This window comes from Eriocheir sinensis, chromosome 10 (assembly GCF_024679095.1).
Source record: "Eriocheir sinensis breed Jianghai 21 chromosome 10, ASM2467909v1, whole genome shotgun sequence".
In the NCBI taxonomy this organism is placed as follows: domain Eukaryota; kingdom Metazoa; phylum Arthropoda; class Malacostraca; order Decapoda; family Varunidae; genus Eriocheir; species Eriocheir sinensis.
In genome coordinates, this window is record NC_066518.1 from 15,516,614 (window position 1) to 15,531,344 (window position 14,731).

A 14,731-nucleotide genomic window follows, 5' to 3' on the forward strand; every position below is an offset into this window, starting at 1 on the left:
TCTCTCAAGGATAAAATGAGGCGAATTAGTCTTAATTACATTTATTCGACAAGGAAAGAAATTAGAAAAAAATGCTGGTGTAAAAAATTATAAAACTCACTTGTAATATTTTTTTTTAATTGTGTGAAAGAAACCAGCCAAAGGTAATAAAAGGAAGGGAAGGGACCGACTGAAAGTTTATTGCCACTTCATTAAGAAAAAGTAAGAAACTTGAAAACTGTTCACACTTTAAATTTTCCGCGTGACCTGATTCTCTCTCTCCTCGTCCTCCAGCTGGCCATTTATTCGAGGTGTGCATTCGATATCAGCGCGGGAGTGTTTCTTTTTTTCCTCTTGCCCGAACCTAAAGTGGCGGGACCCTAAAACGCTCCCCTTGTGTCTATGCAGCATCGGCAAGTATAAGGAAGAGGATCATTCTGTAGTTGCTCTTGTGGTGTTAGTAAGATTATCATTCGAGGCATTGCTCTTCTCCTTTAGGTTAAGTACTTATACGTATATCCAAAACCAGAGTAACATAACCCTGAAGCCCTAGTTGGATTCATGCAGTATCGGCTAGTAAAGGACAGAGAACGAGGTGCTTGCCATCTGCCCCGATCATCAAGTCCTTAACCTTAACCTCGAAATATATAACAACTGAAAACTGGAGAGCGTAGGCAGATGCGTAGGAAGAGGGCGTAGGAAGGTAGTTACGTAGGTAGGTAGGTGAGTAGGTAGAGAGCATTGATAGGAATTTAAGTTGAGAGCGTAGGTAAGTAAGTAGGTACGATCGATTAGTCTAGTTTGCGGGATAAGTTACGTAGCGATGTTCAACTCAGGTAGACGACAATGAGGCGGTGAAAGTTGGCTAGTTAAGTTAGTAAGTTCTCGAAGGGGTGATGATGATATTGCTACCGACACCCCTCCTCCTCCTACCCCTCCTAACCCCTCTCCTAACGCCTCTTCTCCTCCTAATCCTCTTCCTCCTCCTTCTCCTCCTCCTCCTCCTCCTCCTCCTCCTCCTCCTCTCTGTATGATCGTAGTGTTAGCATGAAGCGGTGGTCGGGAAACTCATAATATTAAGTCGTGTCCCATCCCCCGTCATCCCTTGCTGGCTGGTATATAGATAGCTTGATAGATAGATATATAGATAGACAGATAGATAGATAGATACACAGGTTTAATAGATCGATTAACTAATGGATTAGCATATGATTGAGGTTAGGTAGATCGACAAATATGGAAGCAAAAGGAAAAATTAACTGATTGGTTGAGTAATGGATATTTAGAAAGACTGATTGATTGATTAATAAACGGATAGATGGAGAAATAAAGAGATAGATGGATGAATAGATATATGGAGAGAATAGATAGATAGACAGATGGGTAGATAAATAAACGAAAAGACAGATAGACATAGAGTTTTAGGAATAATGAAACACACACACACACACACACACACACACACACACACACACACACACACACACACACACACACACACACACAAGCACACACGCACAAACACCCCACACTTCCTCCCCCCACACGCACACACTATACGGAGACAAAATTGAATCGGAAAAACAATATTGGCAGGCAGTAAAAAATGCGCCGCTGTGGCCGGAAAAATTACTGAAGGGTCATATCGGCCGCTTCAGGAACTATATATACGAGGGAAGGAAGACAACGAGAGTATCGGAGAAGAGATGAGGGAGGGAACGGAGAAGGGGAGGGAGGGAGAAAACAAGGACAAGGACGAGGTGGAGTGCATGCCCCCTCCCTCCCCTTCCACTCCCTTCTATCGTTATGGTATAGAGAGGGAGTAGGGAGTGAGAGTTAGAGGGAGTAGGGAGTGAGAGTTAGAGGGAGTAAGGAGGGGTAAGCGTGATTGGTGAAGCCCACTGCACTTAGAAAAACGCGTCTGCAGCCTTTATCCTATTTTATTACCATCATATCGGGACTTTGACAGGGCCGGAAAAGAACCGCGTGATATGTGTCTTGTGCAGCCCAGGCGAGACCGACGATCGATACGCAGTGTGCCGCCCGTGATTATCAGCTGAGTTAGTTTTAAGTGTTAAGATTACGATAAATTAAGAGAGAGAGAGAGAGAGAGACAGACAGACAGACACACACACACACACACACACACACACACACACACACACACACACACACAGAGGTGATGTCACTCTGCCTCTCGGAAGCGTCAATTTAATTTTAATGAGATGGAAAAAAAATCATGAAATGTTTTCCCCAACTCTATTTAATGAGTTTTTTTAGGTCATCAAGCGTATTTACTTTATGACGCTAAACATTTTCTTTTTTAGATATTTTACCGCCATAGAACATTCTCTCTCTCTCTCTCTCTCTCTCTCTCTCTCTCTCTCTCTCTCTCTCTCTCTCTCTCTCTCTCTCTCTCTCTCTCTCTCTCTCTCTCTCTCTCGCTCACTCTCTCTCTCTCTCTCTCTCTCTCTCTCTCTCTCTCTCTCTCTCTCTCTCTCTCTCTCTCTCTCTCTCCGTCTCTCTCTTCCTGCCTCTCCCTCCTTCCCTCTCCCTCTTTCTCCGTCTCTCTTCCTGTCTCACCCTCCTTCCCACTCCCTCTTTCCCCCGTCTTTCTTCCTCTTCCTCCTTCCCTCCTTCCCTCCCAACACGCTGCCTTACCCTTCCTTCCAGCTGGCGGGGCGTGATAATCAGTGAGGTGGGGCGTGCTGGTGACATCCTGGACAGACTGACCCTGAGATGGGCTGAAGAAGGGGAACATGCGGCTCGCGGGGAAGGAAGCCGCTTAGGGGGATAAAGGAGGCACACTCAAGCTCGGTCAAGGCAGACTATCCCACGACCGAGTTTTGTGAGAGGGGAAAAGCTGGTATCTATGTTAGGAAGAGTGTGGATTTTGTGTTAGAGTTTCTTGAGAGAGGTTGGCAAACGAGAAATGGGAAGTAGCTTAGGGGGATAAAGGACGCACATTCAGGCTCGGTCAAGGCAGAAAAACCCATGACCGAGACCTAAACTTCCATAAGCTAACATACGAGGAAAAGGAAGCATCTCAGGGTTGAAAGGAGACATTGAGGGTTAAATTTAAGACGGAACGAGCCATTTCAGAGGTCCTTAAAGAGAATCCCATGTGTTAAGAAGCTGGTGTGTCAATACGAAGAGTGTGAATTTTGTGTTAGTGTGTCTTGAGGGAAGCTATCATACGAGCACAGAGAAGTAGCTTAGGGCATAAAGTAAACACTGAAGGTAGATATAAGGCAGAAGACCCCATTACAAAGGTCTTGGTAGAGAATTTGTTGTGTTAAGACGAAGGAATCTCACATTGTTGAAGGATTGTTTGAGATTAGCTGACATAGGAAGGCACAAGGCTTATATAAGAGAAGGAAAGCCGCTCAGGGGATAAACTGAGTCACTGGAGATTACAACGGAAGGTGTTAATAAAGGAAAAAGCTGTCGTTTTCACCTACTTTTCCTTCCTTCTATCGCTTTTCCCTTTCCTTCACCGTTTCATTAATTTCCTTCAGTATTTTTTTCCCATTCGTTCTTTTTATGTTTTCTTTGTCTTTCCTTTTTTTTTCCTTTTTCGCTCGTTTTCTTTCCCTTCCGCCGTGTCCGTTGAAGATAACGAAACACACGTGACTTTAAGGTGGTGGTTTCTGCGCAACTCATAGGCCTAGTATAAATTTGTTGCACATTAGAATAAGTTAACAACAGGCCAATGAGCGGCGCAGAGACCATCACCCAAACAATGATGCCAAGTCCCCAAGTCCCTCTCTAACAGATTTTCCCCGCCAGGTTGCGTGACACCGACTACAGTATACGGTTCAGCGAGGGCGTCCCCTTTAAGCCAATGTATATATGTATGTATGATGTATAGGTTCCAAAGTGATCCCCTGGCGAGGTAGGCAATGCTCACGCCCTCCTCCCTTCCTTCGTCCCTCCCTCCCCGTCTTCAGCGCTGCCTCACACCTGACCTTTTACACCTGCCCCCCGGAAAATCGTTGAGGCCCAGGCCTGCCGTGATTGGCAGCCGCCCGTCCCGCTGGCATTCTTGAGTCTATTATCAGAACTAATTAACGCGGGCCAAGATAAGTTGAGGGAGCGATTTTGCCGCCAGAATGTAACCTTTTAGAGACTGCCTCCTGAACTCGCTCATTGGCTCGCCCACTGGCTCGTTCTCGTTCACTCGTTCTCGCTCTCGGTCGCTTGTTCTCTCGTTCTCGTTTTCTCGTTCTTTTTCTCAACTGCCTTTTCCTTCTTCCTGGTTTTGGTGGTGGTGATGGAGGTGGTGGTGGTGGTGGTGGTGAATGGTAGTGATGGTGGTATTGATGGTTGTAATACTGATAGTGATAGTTATAGAAGTGATGCTGTAGTGGAGGTGGTGGTGGTGATGGCAGTGGTGGTGGTGGTGGTGGTGGTGGTAATAGTCATAGCCGTAACACCAAGAGGCAAGTCCTCCTATATAAGCCAGCACACAGTGAGTGCTTCCAATGGTTATGCGTAAATACAACGACCGGTCTCTTAGCGCTCTTTTATACTCTTGCCAGTCGAAAGCTTAAGAGAACGAAGAACGCTGTCGAAGGTAATGGAAAAGAATAAGAAGAAAAAAGGAAGAGAGAGAGAGAGAGAGAGAGAGAGATGAGGAAGGCGCCGCAAATGCCTGACCTACATAAGGGTCAGAGAAAAGGTCAAATAAGACGTCAAAAGTGTGAAGAAAGGGAGAGAGAGAGAGAGAGAGAGAGAGAGAGAAGAACACGATATAATGTCTACCACCACCACCACCACCACCACCTCGATCTGGGTTGCAAGGAGGGAAGTGGTTAAGCGAGGAGAGGTAATTACAGGAGACTGGAAGTGACCTTTAGAAGTGGCTTTTAGAAATAACCGATGTGGGAGTCGGAAGCGGCCAAGAATACCGACTTAAGATCTTGATGGTCGTGCCGAAGAAGGAGGGCGCAAGCAGGCAGTCACGCAGCCATTGCCGTATTGATATGAGCTGCTTCTTAGTGGCTGGCGGGGTCTCGGAGGTCAGTCAGAGGCAGCCATCGCATCATTAGAAGTAAAACCCCAATCGCCCAGCATGAGTAATATCGGTTCTACTCATGACCCTGAAGCACGCCACTGGGACTCAAGGGGCTCTGCAGGCGGAAGGAAAAAGGGGACATGAAAGGAGATATACGTATATATTATTGATTCATAGCTCGCTTAAGATAATGATGTTAGGAAATCGTAATACAAAGACTAGTTATTATATTCCAGGGCAGTGAATGACCTTGTTGTGTGACTCGTAAATTAGACAAAGAATGGTAAGTAAAGATCTTAATGGTATTGTTTCATAGTTAATTTAAGATAATGATGCAAGGAAATCGTAATGCACAGACTTGTTACCATGTTCCAGCGAAGTGAAAGATCTTATTGTGTGACTCGTAAGATGCTCTATTTTTTTTTTATTTATAGCTCCAAGGCACACAAGATCTTATTATGGACTCGTAAGTTGCGATACGAATGTTGGTAGGAACGTAAAAAGAGTAGAACACTTGCGACATAAATAATAATAAGTGAAATTGTAATAAATAAACGAAAGAGAAGTGCCCGCCACATTATAATGACACGAAACATTGACAGGAACGCAAAATGAGCAGAACAGATCGACAAGAGGAAGAAAATCAATCAAACTAGGACCACTCGTTGAAAGCATTCGCCACATGACCATAAAACATTAAAAGAAAGAAAACGGATTGAGTGCAGCAGGTCGGACGGCATTCATTAGCATCGACACAAAGCACCCAGAAACGTTATCAAGTTGGCAGAAACGTTAGAAATATTGTTGACTTAGCGATGAAAAACGTTGCCACACAAACAGATTGATGACATTACAGGACAGGAACGTAAAAGCTTCAATGCCGTATATGGGAGGGGAAGGGAAGGGGAAGGAAGGGGAGGGGAGGGGAAGGGAGGGCAAGGGAGAGTAAGGGAGAGGAGAGAAAGGGGAAGATAACGGTAGGGGAAGGGAGGAGAGTTGAGAGAAACGTAAGGAGAAGGGAGGGGAGGAGGAAGGAGAGAAAGGAAGGGAAGGAGAGGAGGAGAAAAAGAAATTAAATGAAAGGGAGGAGAATGATAAGTGATTCGATTCTACTTGATACAACAATAACGACAACAACAACAACAACAACAACAACAACAACTCGTAAACGTTTGTAGACAGAGTGTGGGACAGATACTTATCTAAACACACACACACACACACACACACACACACACACACACACACACACACACACACACACACACACACACACACACACACACACACACACACACACACACATCTGGTAATCCTCTTTCATTGAACGTCTGAAGGATAAAGATGATTGAGAGAGAGAGAGAGAGAGAGAGAGAGAGAGAGAGAGAGAGAGAGAGAGAGAGAGAGAAATCCGGGCTCTCCAATGCCTGCTTATACCTCTTTATCTCCACCTCTGCCTCCTCCTCCTCCTCCTCCTCCTCCTTCTTTTCCTCATCCTTCTTCTTTTTCATATTCGTTTTCTTGTAAATTCTTCTTCTTCTTCTTCTTCGTAGTCTTCGTCATCCATCACCACCATCACCATCACCATTACCACCACCATCATCACCACCCTCACCACCACCACCACCACCACCATCACCACTACCGTCTTTGTCCATTGCCAGTGCATCGTTTCCTCACCTCCGTTATCTCCTCCTCCTCCTCCTCCTCCTCCTCCTCCTCCTCCTCCTACTCCTCCTCCTTATCTCCTCCATTATCAACTCTCCTCCTCCTCATCCTCCTCTTCCTCATTCGACCACACCCACAATAATGACGCTCCTCCTCCTCCTCCTCCTCCTCCTCCTCTTTCTTCTCCTTCTCTTCCGCCTCCTACTTCTACTCCTCCTTTTCTGCTTCCTCACACACACACACACACACACACACACACACACACACACACACACACACACACACACACACACACACACACACACACACACACACACACACACACACACACACACACTGCACGTAAGCCACACCCATCGTCACCTTTGCCCTCACACTGCCCTCCTATCTCCGACACCCACACCTCTTCCTCCTCCTCCTCCTCCTCCTCCTCCTCCTCCTCTCCGTTCATGCACCTCTGACGTCACCCGATTAAATCCTGGTTACTTTTCGTCATTGTTATAATTAGTTAGTATCAGTACCCGGCAGAACAATGACCTCTTTTTCCTCCTCCTCCTCCTCCTCCTCCTCCTTCTCTTTTCCTCCTCTTCCTTTGTCTCTTTCTCCTTGTTTCCTCAACTTTGCTTTCATTGATGACACTTCCTCCTTCATTTCTATTCCTTAAAAAACCGTCTCACCAACATTGGGTTTAACTTTCTCCCTCTTTCCCGTCTTCCATTAGTCTTATATGTATGCGTGCCACTTTTTTCTTCTTCTTCTTCTTCTTCATCTTCTCCTTCTTCTTCTTCTTCTTCTTCTTCTTCTTCTTCTTCTTCTTCTTCTTCTTCTTCTTCTTCTTCGTTCCTTGTCCTTGTTCTTATTTCCTCACCGTCCTTGCATAGCCGGTTCTCTTCCTCCTTTTTATTTCCCAAACCGCTTCACTACCATTTGCTTTCTCTCTCTCTCTCTCTCTCTCTCTCTCTCTCTCTCTCTCTCTCTCTCTCTCTCTCTCTCTCTCTCTCTCTCTCTCTCTCTCTCTCTCTCTCTCTCTCTCTCTCTCTCTCTCTCTCTCTCTCTCTCTCTCTCTCTCTCTCTCTCTCTCTCTCTCTCTCTCTCTCTCTCTCTCTCTCGTCTTTTTCTTATTTTTCTATGCATTTGCGCGCCTCCTTTTTCCTCTTCTTCATCCTTTGTCCATATTTTCTCACCGCTCTTCGTATTGTTTTCACTCCCTCCTTTCGATTCCCCAAAAACACTTTACTTCCATTTGCTTTCACAAACACTTTCTCTAGTCTAATGTTATTTTCCTATGCATCTGCGCGCCGTCTTCTCCTTCTCCTCCTCTTCCATCACTTGTCCTCGTTCGTCTTTCCTCACCTTTCCTCGCATTATAGTCATCTCCTCCTCCTCCTCCTCCTCCTCCTCCTCCTCCTCCTCCATGTCATCTCCCAGCATCCACAGCATCATAACAGCGAGGACATCCTGCATCTCATCTTGCGACACCAGTTCATCTCCTACGACAGGAAACTACTTAGAGTATCGGAGAGAGAGAGAGAGAGAGAGAGAGAGAGAGAGAGAGAGAGAGAGAGAGAGAGAGAGAGAGAGAGAGAGAGAGAGAGAGAGAGAGAGAGAGAGAGAGAGAGAGAGAGAGAGAGAGAGAGAGAGAGAGAGGAACTGACTCTCTTCTCGTATGACCCTCTCTTTCTCTCGCTTTCTCTTGATGCGCTTACGCAAAACAAAAAAAAGAAGTGATTAAAACCTTTATAGACCAGCCAAGCGCGCATCATTTACACGCCTTTTGACCTTTGCGTAATATGACCTCCGTGACCTTTGATATGATACGATTCCCTCGCTCTTCGTGTTTCGTTTCATCATGCAGTGTGTGTGGGGGGGGGATAGGTGGGGGGGGTCGGCGGAGCGGGGGGGAAGGTGTAGGTGTGTGTGGGTGAGAGAGAGAGAGAGAGAGAGAGAGAGAGAGAGAGAGAGAGAGAGAGAGAGAGAGAGAGAGAGAGAGAGAGAGAGAGAGAGAGAGAGAGAGAGAGAGTAGGAATCCCTTCTCTCTCATTTTCTTGTCCTCTTCTCCCACAACTCTCCTCCTCCTCCTCCTCCTTCCACAAGTCGTCCGGAAAATGAACTTGTGCTTAGTCTTATAAACCAAAGTCCTTACAAGTTTAGGCTACACCGAGAGAGAGAGAGAGAGAGAGAGAGAGAGAGAGAGAGAGAGAGAGAGAGAGAGAGAGAGAGAGAGAGAGAGAGAGAGAGAGAGAGAGAGAGAGAGAGAGAGAGAACGAAAGAAAGAAAGAAAAAAGTTAGAAAAGAAAGAAAGAAAGAAAAATCATCGGTAAGCATCTTTAGGTAGCAGGCAATTAACACAGGAAAGAAAGAAAAGAAGAATAAACGAGAAGTAGAGAAAACGGAAAAAACGCAGCATCCAAGAGTGAGAGTTCAGGTTTAACTAAGGTGATTTTTTTTCTGGTTCCTCATCTAATCTTTTTTGTTTTTTTATGCACACAAAAGCAAAAAACAACATAAACATACTCGTGCGTGTGTGTGTGTGTGTGTGCGTGTGTGTGTGTGTGTGTGTGTGTGTGTGTGTGTGTGTGTGTGTGTGTGTGTGTGTTCGTAGTCTATCAGGGGACTCGTTCTTGCGTTAAATGAACCTGTGCCTAGTCTTGCAAACCGAAGTACTGACTCATCTGTTTGCAAGCTCCCTGACTTCCCCTCCCCCTCCGTCCACACTCTCTCTGCTGCTCTTCTGCTCTACTACTGTCAGTGGCAGTGGTGGTAGAGTGATGGTTTTTTTATTGTTGATATTATTATCATTATTATTAGTGTTGTCATTACTGTTGTAGTAGTAATAGAAGTAGTATAGTAGTAGTAGTCGTCACTGAGTTGTCATCGCCGCCAAGCTGTGCCCATGCTAACCTTCCCCCTCCTACCCCCAGACTCCGGCGGGAACGAGCGGAGCAGCCCCGGCCGCCTCTCACTGGGGGACAACGAGGGCCTGGCCATGTCCCCAAGCAGCGGCGGCGGATCCCCCGGCAGTCTCAAGGTGCCCGGGGCCGTGGCGTCCACTACGGGCGGCCTGGGCAGGATCGCAAGGTTGCTGGTGAAAGACACGTCTCGCAGCGGAGAGGAGTCCTACAGGAGGCGGACCCACTCCCTGGAGAGGTAGGCACTTCACTCCTTCTCAATGGACTTGTGCTCAAAGGACCCTTCCCTACCCGCCCACTCACTCGGCGCCCTCATGCCTCCTCCCCTTCTTCACTTTGATGTTTCCTCCTTTTTATTACAACCCTCAAAAGACCCCGCCCTCCTTCCTTCTTTCTCGCCCTATTCCTTTTTCTTCGGAGACCTACATCGCTCGTTCCCCTCCGCTGCCTTTATTCCTTGTCCTTTCTCTTTCCCTTTCTGCCTCACTTCCTTCCTTCCTTCCTTCCTTCCCTTGGCCTCTCGTCTATTGCCGGTCCATTGTTTCCTCCCTCGGCTAGATCACTTCCTTCAGCATTCTGTCACCCGCTCTGCTCCGCCCTTCCTCCCGCCACCACCACTACACACCAACCAACCAACCTTTACACAAAAACTCACACGCCTACATTCACGCCACCCAGACCTGGCGTGCCGTGACCTAATAACTGACACAGACGCGACGAAAACGATAAAACTCAATTCACGTGACGGAAGCGAAGTCGATGAAATGCCGATTAGAATTTGGCCATTATCCTTTCCGCTGCGCCCGACCATCCCGCCTGACGTGACCACATCTGACGGGGACCTCATGGGATTAGTATTGCCACGGCGAGAGAGAGAGAGAGAGAGAGAGAGAGAGAGAGAGAGAGAGAGAGAGACAGACAGACGGTAATTGACTAAGAGCAGCTGACAGCGAATGTGATTAGCAGAATTGTAACGAGAGAGAGAGAGAGAGAGAGAGAGAGAGAGAGAGAGAGAGAGAGAGAGAGAGAGAGAGAGAGAGAGAGAGAGAGAGAGAGAGCATTATAAATTGTGTTGCACGGGCAAAGAAGAAAAGTGCCCGTCATGCTGGTGTGTGTGTGTGTGTGTGTGTGTGTGTGTGTGTGTGTGTGTGTGTGTGTTATCTGGAAGTGATTTAAATGATTGTGTCTTAATGGCGCGGGTAAGACAGTGATGAGGAATTCAATTTGATTTTCTCCGTCAATTTGGCTTTAGATGATCGGAAAGAGAGAGAGTGCGTGTGTTTGGAGGGGTTTGATCTCTCAGCACATAATAAAGTTTTGAGATATAACTACTGAGGGGAAATGATTAGCGTCACCGCACTTACACTGATTCTCATAAACTTTTCCTAATTTTCTTAACTTTTATTTTTCCACTCGAGCAAGTATCTGTTTCGTGCGGTTGCGGTTTGGTTACATATTCAGAAAAAAAGGGAAGAAAAGACAAAACGACATAAGTACATTTGATTTTTATGGTTTCCCAAAACTTCCCAAATTATCTTAGCTTGAATTTATCCACTCGCTCAAATTATCTTAGCTTGAATTTATCCAATCGAGCAAATTATCTTAGCTTGAATTTATCCACTCGTTCAAATTATCTTAGCTTGAATTTATCCACTCGTTCAAATTATCTTAGCTTGAATTTATCCACTCGTTCAAATTATCTTAGCTTGAATTTATCCACTCGTTCAAATTATCTTAGCTTGAATTTATCCACTCGTTCAAATTATCTTAGCTTGAATTTATCCACTCGTTCAAATTATCTTAGCTTGAATTTATCCACTCGTTCAAATTATCTTAGCTTGAATTTATCCACTCGTTCAAATTATCTTAGCTTGAATTTATCCACTCGTTCAAATTATCTTAGCTTGAATTTATCCACTCGTTCAAATTATCTTAGCTTGAATTTATCCACTCGTTCAAATTATCTTAGCTTGAATTTATCCACTCGTTCAAATTATCTTAGCTTGAATTTATCCACTCGAACAAATTATCTTAGCTTGAATTTATCCACTAGAGCAAATTATCTTAGCTTGAATTTATCCACTAGAGCAAATTATCTTAGCTTGAATTTATCCACTCGAACAAATTATCTTAGCTTGAATTTATCCACTCGAACAAATTATCTTAGCTTGAATTTATCCACTCGAACAAATTATCTTAGCTTGAATTTATCCACTCGTTCAAATTATCTTAGCTTGAATTTATCCACTCGAACAAACTATCTTAGCTTGAATTTATCCACTCGAACAAATTATCTTAGCTTGAATTTATCCATTCGAACAAATTATCTTAGCTTGAATTTATCCATTCGAACAAATTATCTTAGCTTGAATTTATCCACTCGTTCAAATTATCTTAGCTTGAATTTATCCACTCGTGCAAATTATCTAAGCTTGAATTTATCCACTAGAGCAAGTATCTGTTTCATGCCGTTACGGATTGATTACATATTCAGAAAAAAAAGGAAGTAAAAGAAAAGCAAAAAATATTATAAGATACATTTCTCTCGCCTTTGGAATAAAAGATAAATAAGTAAAACCTCAATTCGCATCAACATTAAAATCTGCCACGGCCGAAAGAACGCCACCGTCAAAAAAAAAAACGAAAATTGAACTTAATTATTCAGAAAACGCTGAAGAATAAAAGAAAACGGAAAAAAAGAATCAACGTAATCATTTTTTTCCTCTCGACTGTGGAGGAGAAAAAAATAATTGAAAAAAAGGACTGAATTTGCAAGAACATTGAAATCTGACTCGATAAAAAAATTACCACCAAAAAGAAAGCCAAAATTGAACTGAATAATTCTGAAAACTAAATAAAATAAAACAAAATTAAAACTCGACTGTGGAGAGAAAAAAAAATAATGAGAAAAAAAGACTCAATTTGCATTAACATTAAAATCTGCCACACCAAAAGTCTCGCCAAAAAAAAGAAAAAAAAAGAATTAAAAAGACAGCGTAATAATTATTATCTCTCTCGACTGTGTAAGAAATAAATATAGAGGAAAAAGAATAATTAAAATAGGGGACTGAATTTGCATGACCATTAGTAGAATCTGCCGCGACCGACCAAACCCAAAAGCCAACAAAAATCCCCCGGCGAAAAAGAATGAGTGAGTTACAGCTGCGAATTGATCGGCTGCCAAAGGGAAAGCTTTAGCCGCGGTCAAAATGTATCTCTATCCACAACCACTACAACTACTACTACAACTACTACAACAACCGCTACACTCTGATAGATAAATATATGATACTGAAATCTACTGGATGAGCACTGTCAGGCTATAGCTATTTAACTCGGTAGCTGCGGGGGTCATGTTTGTTAGGTTAGGTTAAGCTAGGTTAGGTTACATTAAGTTAGGTTACGTTAGGTTAGGTTAAAGGCCCCTCTAAGCAAAATAATGAGAAAGAATAATCACTCACGCAAACCATTTCATAATATATATCAACGCATATGTGATCAGTTTATGCATGGCAGAAATTTGGCCCATCGCTGGTACACGGTAAAGCCACAAATTTGGTCCGTCGCTGCTACCGGGTTAAGTGTGTGTGTGTGTGTGTGTGTGTGTGTGTGTGTGTGTGTGTGTGTGTGTGTGTGTGTGTGTGTGTGTTTGCTAATATCTAGAGCAAATATTTGAGGATTCCCACTTAATGAAAACTAAATCCACTGTTAGCGCTCACACAAGCCCGCAGTAACGAGGAGAGATTGTGGTGGACACTGGGGGCTGAGGGGACAGAATCGGGGATAGGAAGGGACATAAGCGGAGTAGGAAGGGCCAATAGGGTATGGAAAAGGACACATGCAGAGGACGAAAAGAGACAGTTAGGGGGTGAGAAGGGACATATATGGGATGGGAAGGACATATAGAGGATGAGAGGGGCCTATTAGGGTCGGGGAAGGAAGTAGAGTAAGTGGCATGCTGGTTGAAGAGGAGGAAATGAAAGGGTGATATGGGTGGCTGGGAATGAAGTAGAGGGACGGCATACTTTTGGAAAAGGAAGAAGAACAAAGGAAGGTGGTATGCTTGATGATACTGAGTCAGGATGGAAACGAGTAATGGGTAAGAGAAAAAAATGAGCATACACTAAGACAGAATACAGAAGACAGTATTAATTGCAATGCTGGGCAGGAAGGCAACAAGTATAAGCGAGTAAGAGGAAGAGAGGAGCATATATTTAGAGAGAGAGGGACGGGGACGGTATGGATAGCGATAATGGAGTAGGATTTAACCAAGAAGAGGGTAAAAGGAAGAGAGGAGCATATATTTAGAGAGAGAGGGACGGGGACGGTATGGATAGCGATAATGGAGTAAGATTGAACCAAGAAGAGGATAAAAGGGAGAAAGGAGCATATAGAAGGAGAAAAGGAAAAAGAAGAGCGATATGAATGGTAATGGCAAGATGGCATGGCAGGTTAGAGAGAGAAAGAGGAACATATCAGAGGAGGAAGATTAAGAGGGGTTAGAGTACCGATGCTAGATTATCGTACTCAGAGCATAGTATTTACCGGTTTCCGACTATTAACTATTACCAAGAAACATCAGGAATTAAATATTTTAACGATAAAAATAAATGAATCTCGTTATTGAGGCCCAGGAGATAGATTTGGGGTCGGAAGTCGGTAATTGTAAGTGGCTGAGTACGACAATCTGGCAACGTTGGGTTAGAGGCAGTAAGGCTAAGAGAGGTTAGAGGTAGTACAGGTAAGAGGGGTCAGAGTAAGTAAGGGTGAGAGAGGTTACAGGTAGTCGGAGGAACAGGCTTCACCGTTGCCGTGGGCGTTGGAAGGCGGCGAGCGTCCCCCGTAGAGTGTCATAATCGGGCTCATTGACGTTTAATCGGCTCTCCGTCCGCTCAGACCGAACTGGGTATACCTCGTGTGGACGGATGGCAGTGGACGTGTAGTAAAGGACCACACTACACCCGATCTGCAACACCATTTTCATCACCAAAGGCAGATCCACAACACCATACATCACCACACACACACACCACTCTCTCCCTCCCTCTCTCCCTTTCTCTGCTAAAGCTTATATTCACTATCTGTCATCTCTCCCTTCCTATAGCAAGCTAAGTCCGAGTCCCCCTTATAGCCAGTCCAGTCCTGTGAGATGTGTCAA

At 44.5% G+C, this 14,731-nt stretch overlaps 1 protein-coding gene across 1 annotated transcript in view; it reads left to right on the forward strand.

Moving 5' to 3' along the window:
* Positions 1 to 14,731, forward strand: part of LOC126996635 (ankyrin repeat and fibronectin type-III domain-containing protein 1-like) — a 366,486-nt gene that overhangs the window by 256,969 nt on the left and 94,786 nt on the right. The window contains exon 5 of the mRNA XM_050857314.1: positions 9,586 to 9,811. Coding sequence (XP_050713271.1) covers positions 9,586 to 9,811 — 226 coding nt within the window. The remainder of the gene's footprint in view (positions 1 to 9,585; positions 9,812 to 14,731) is intronic.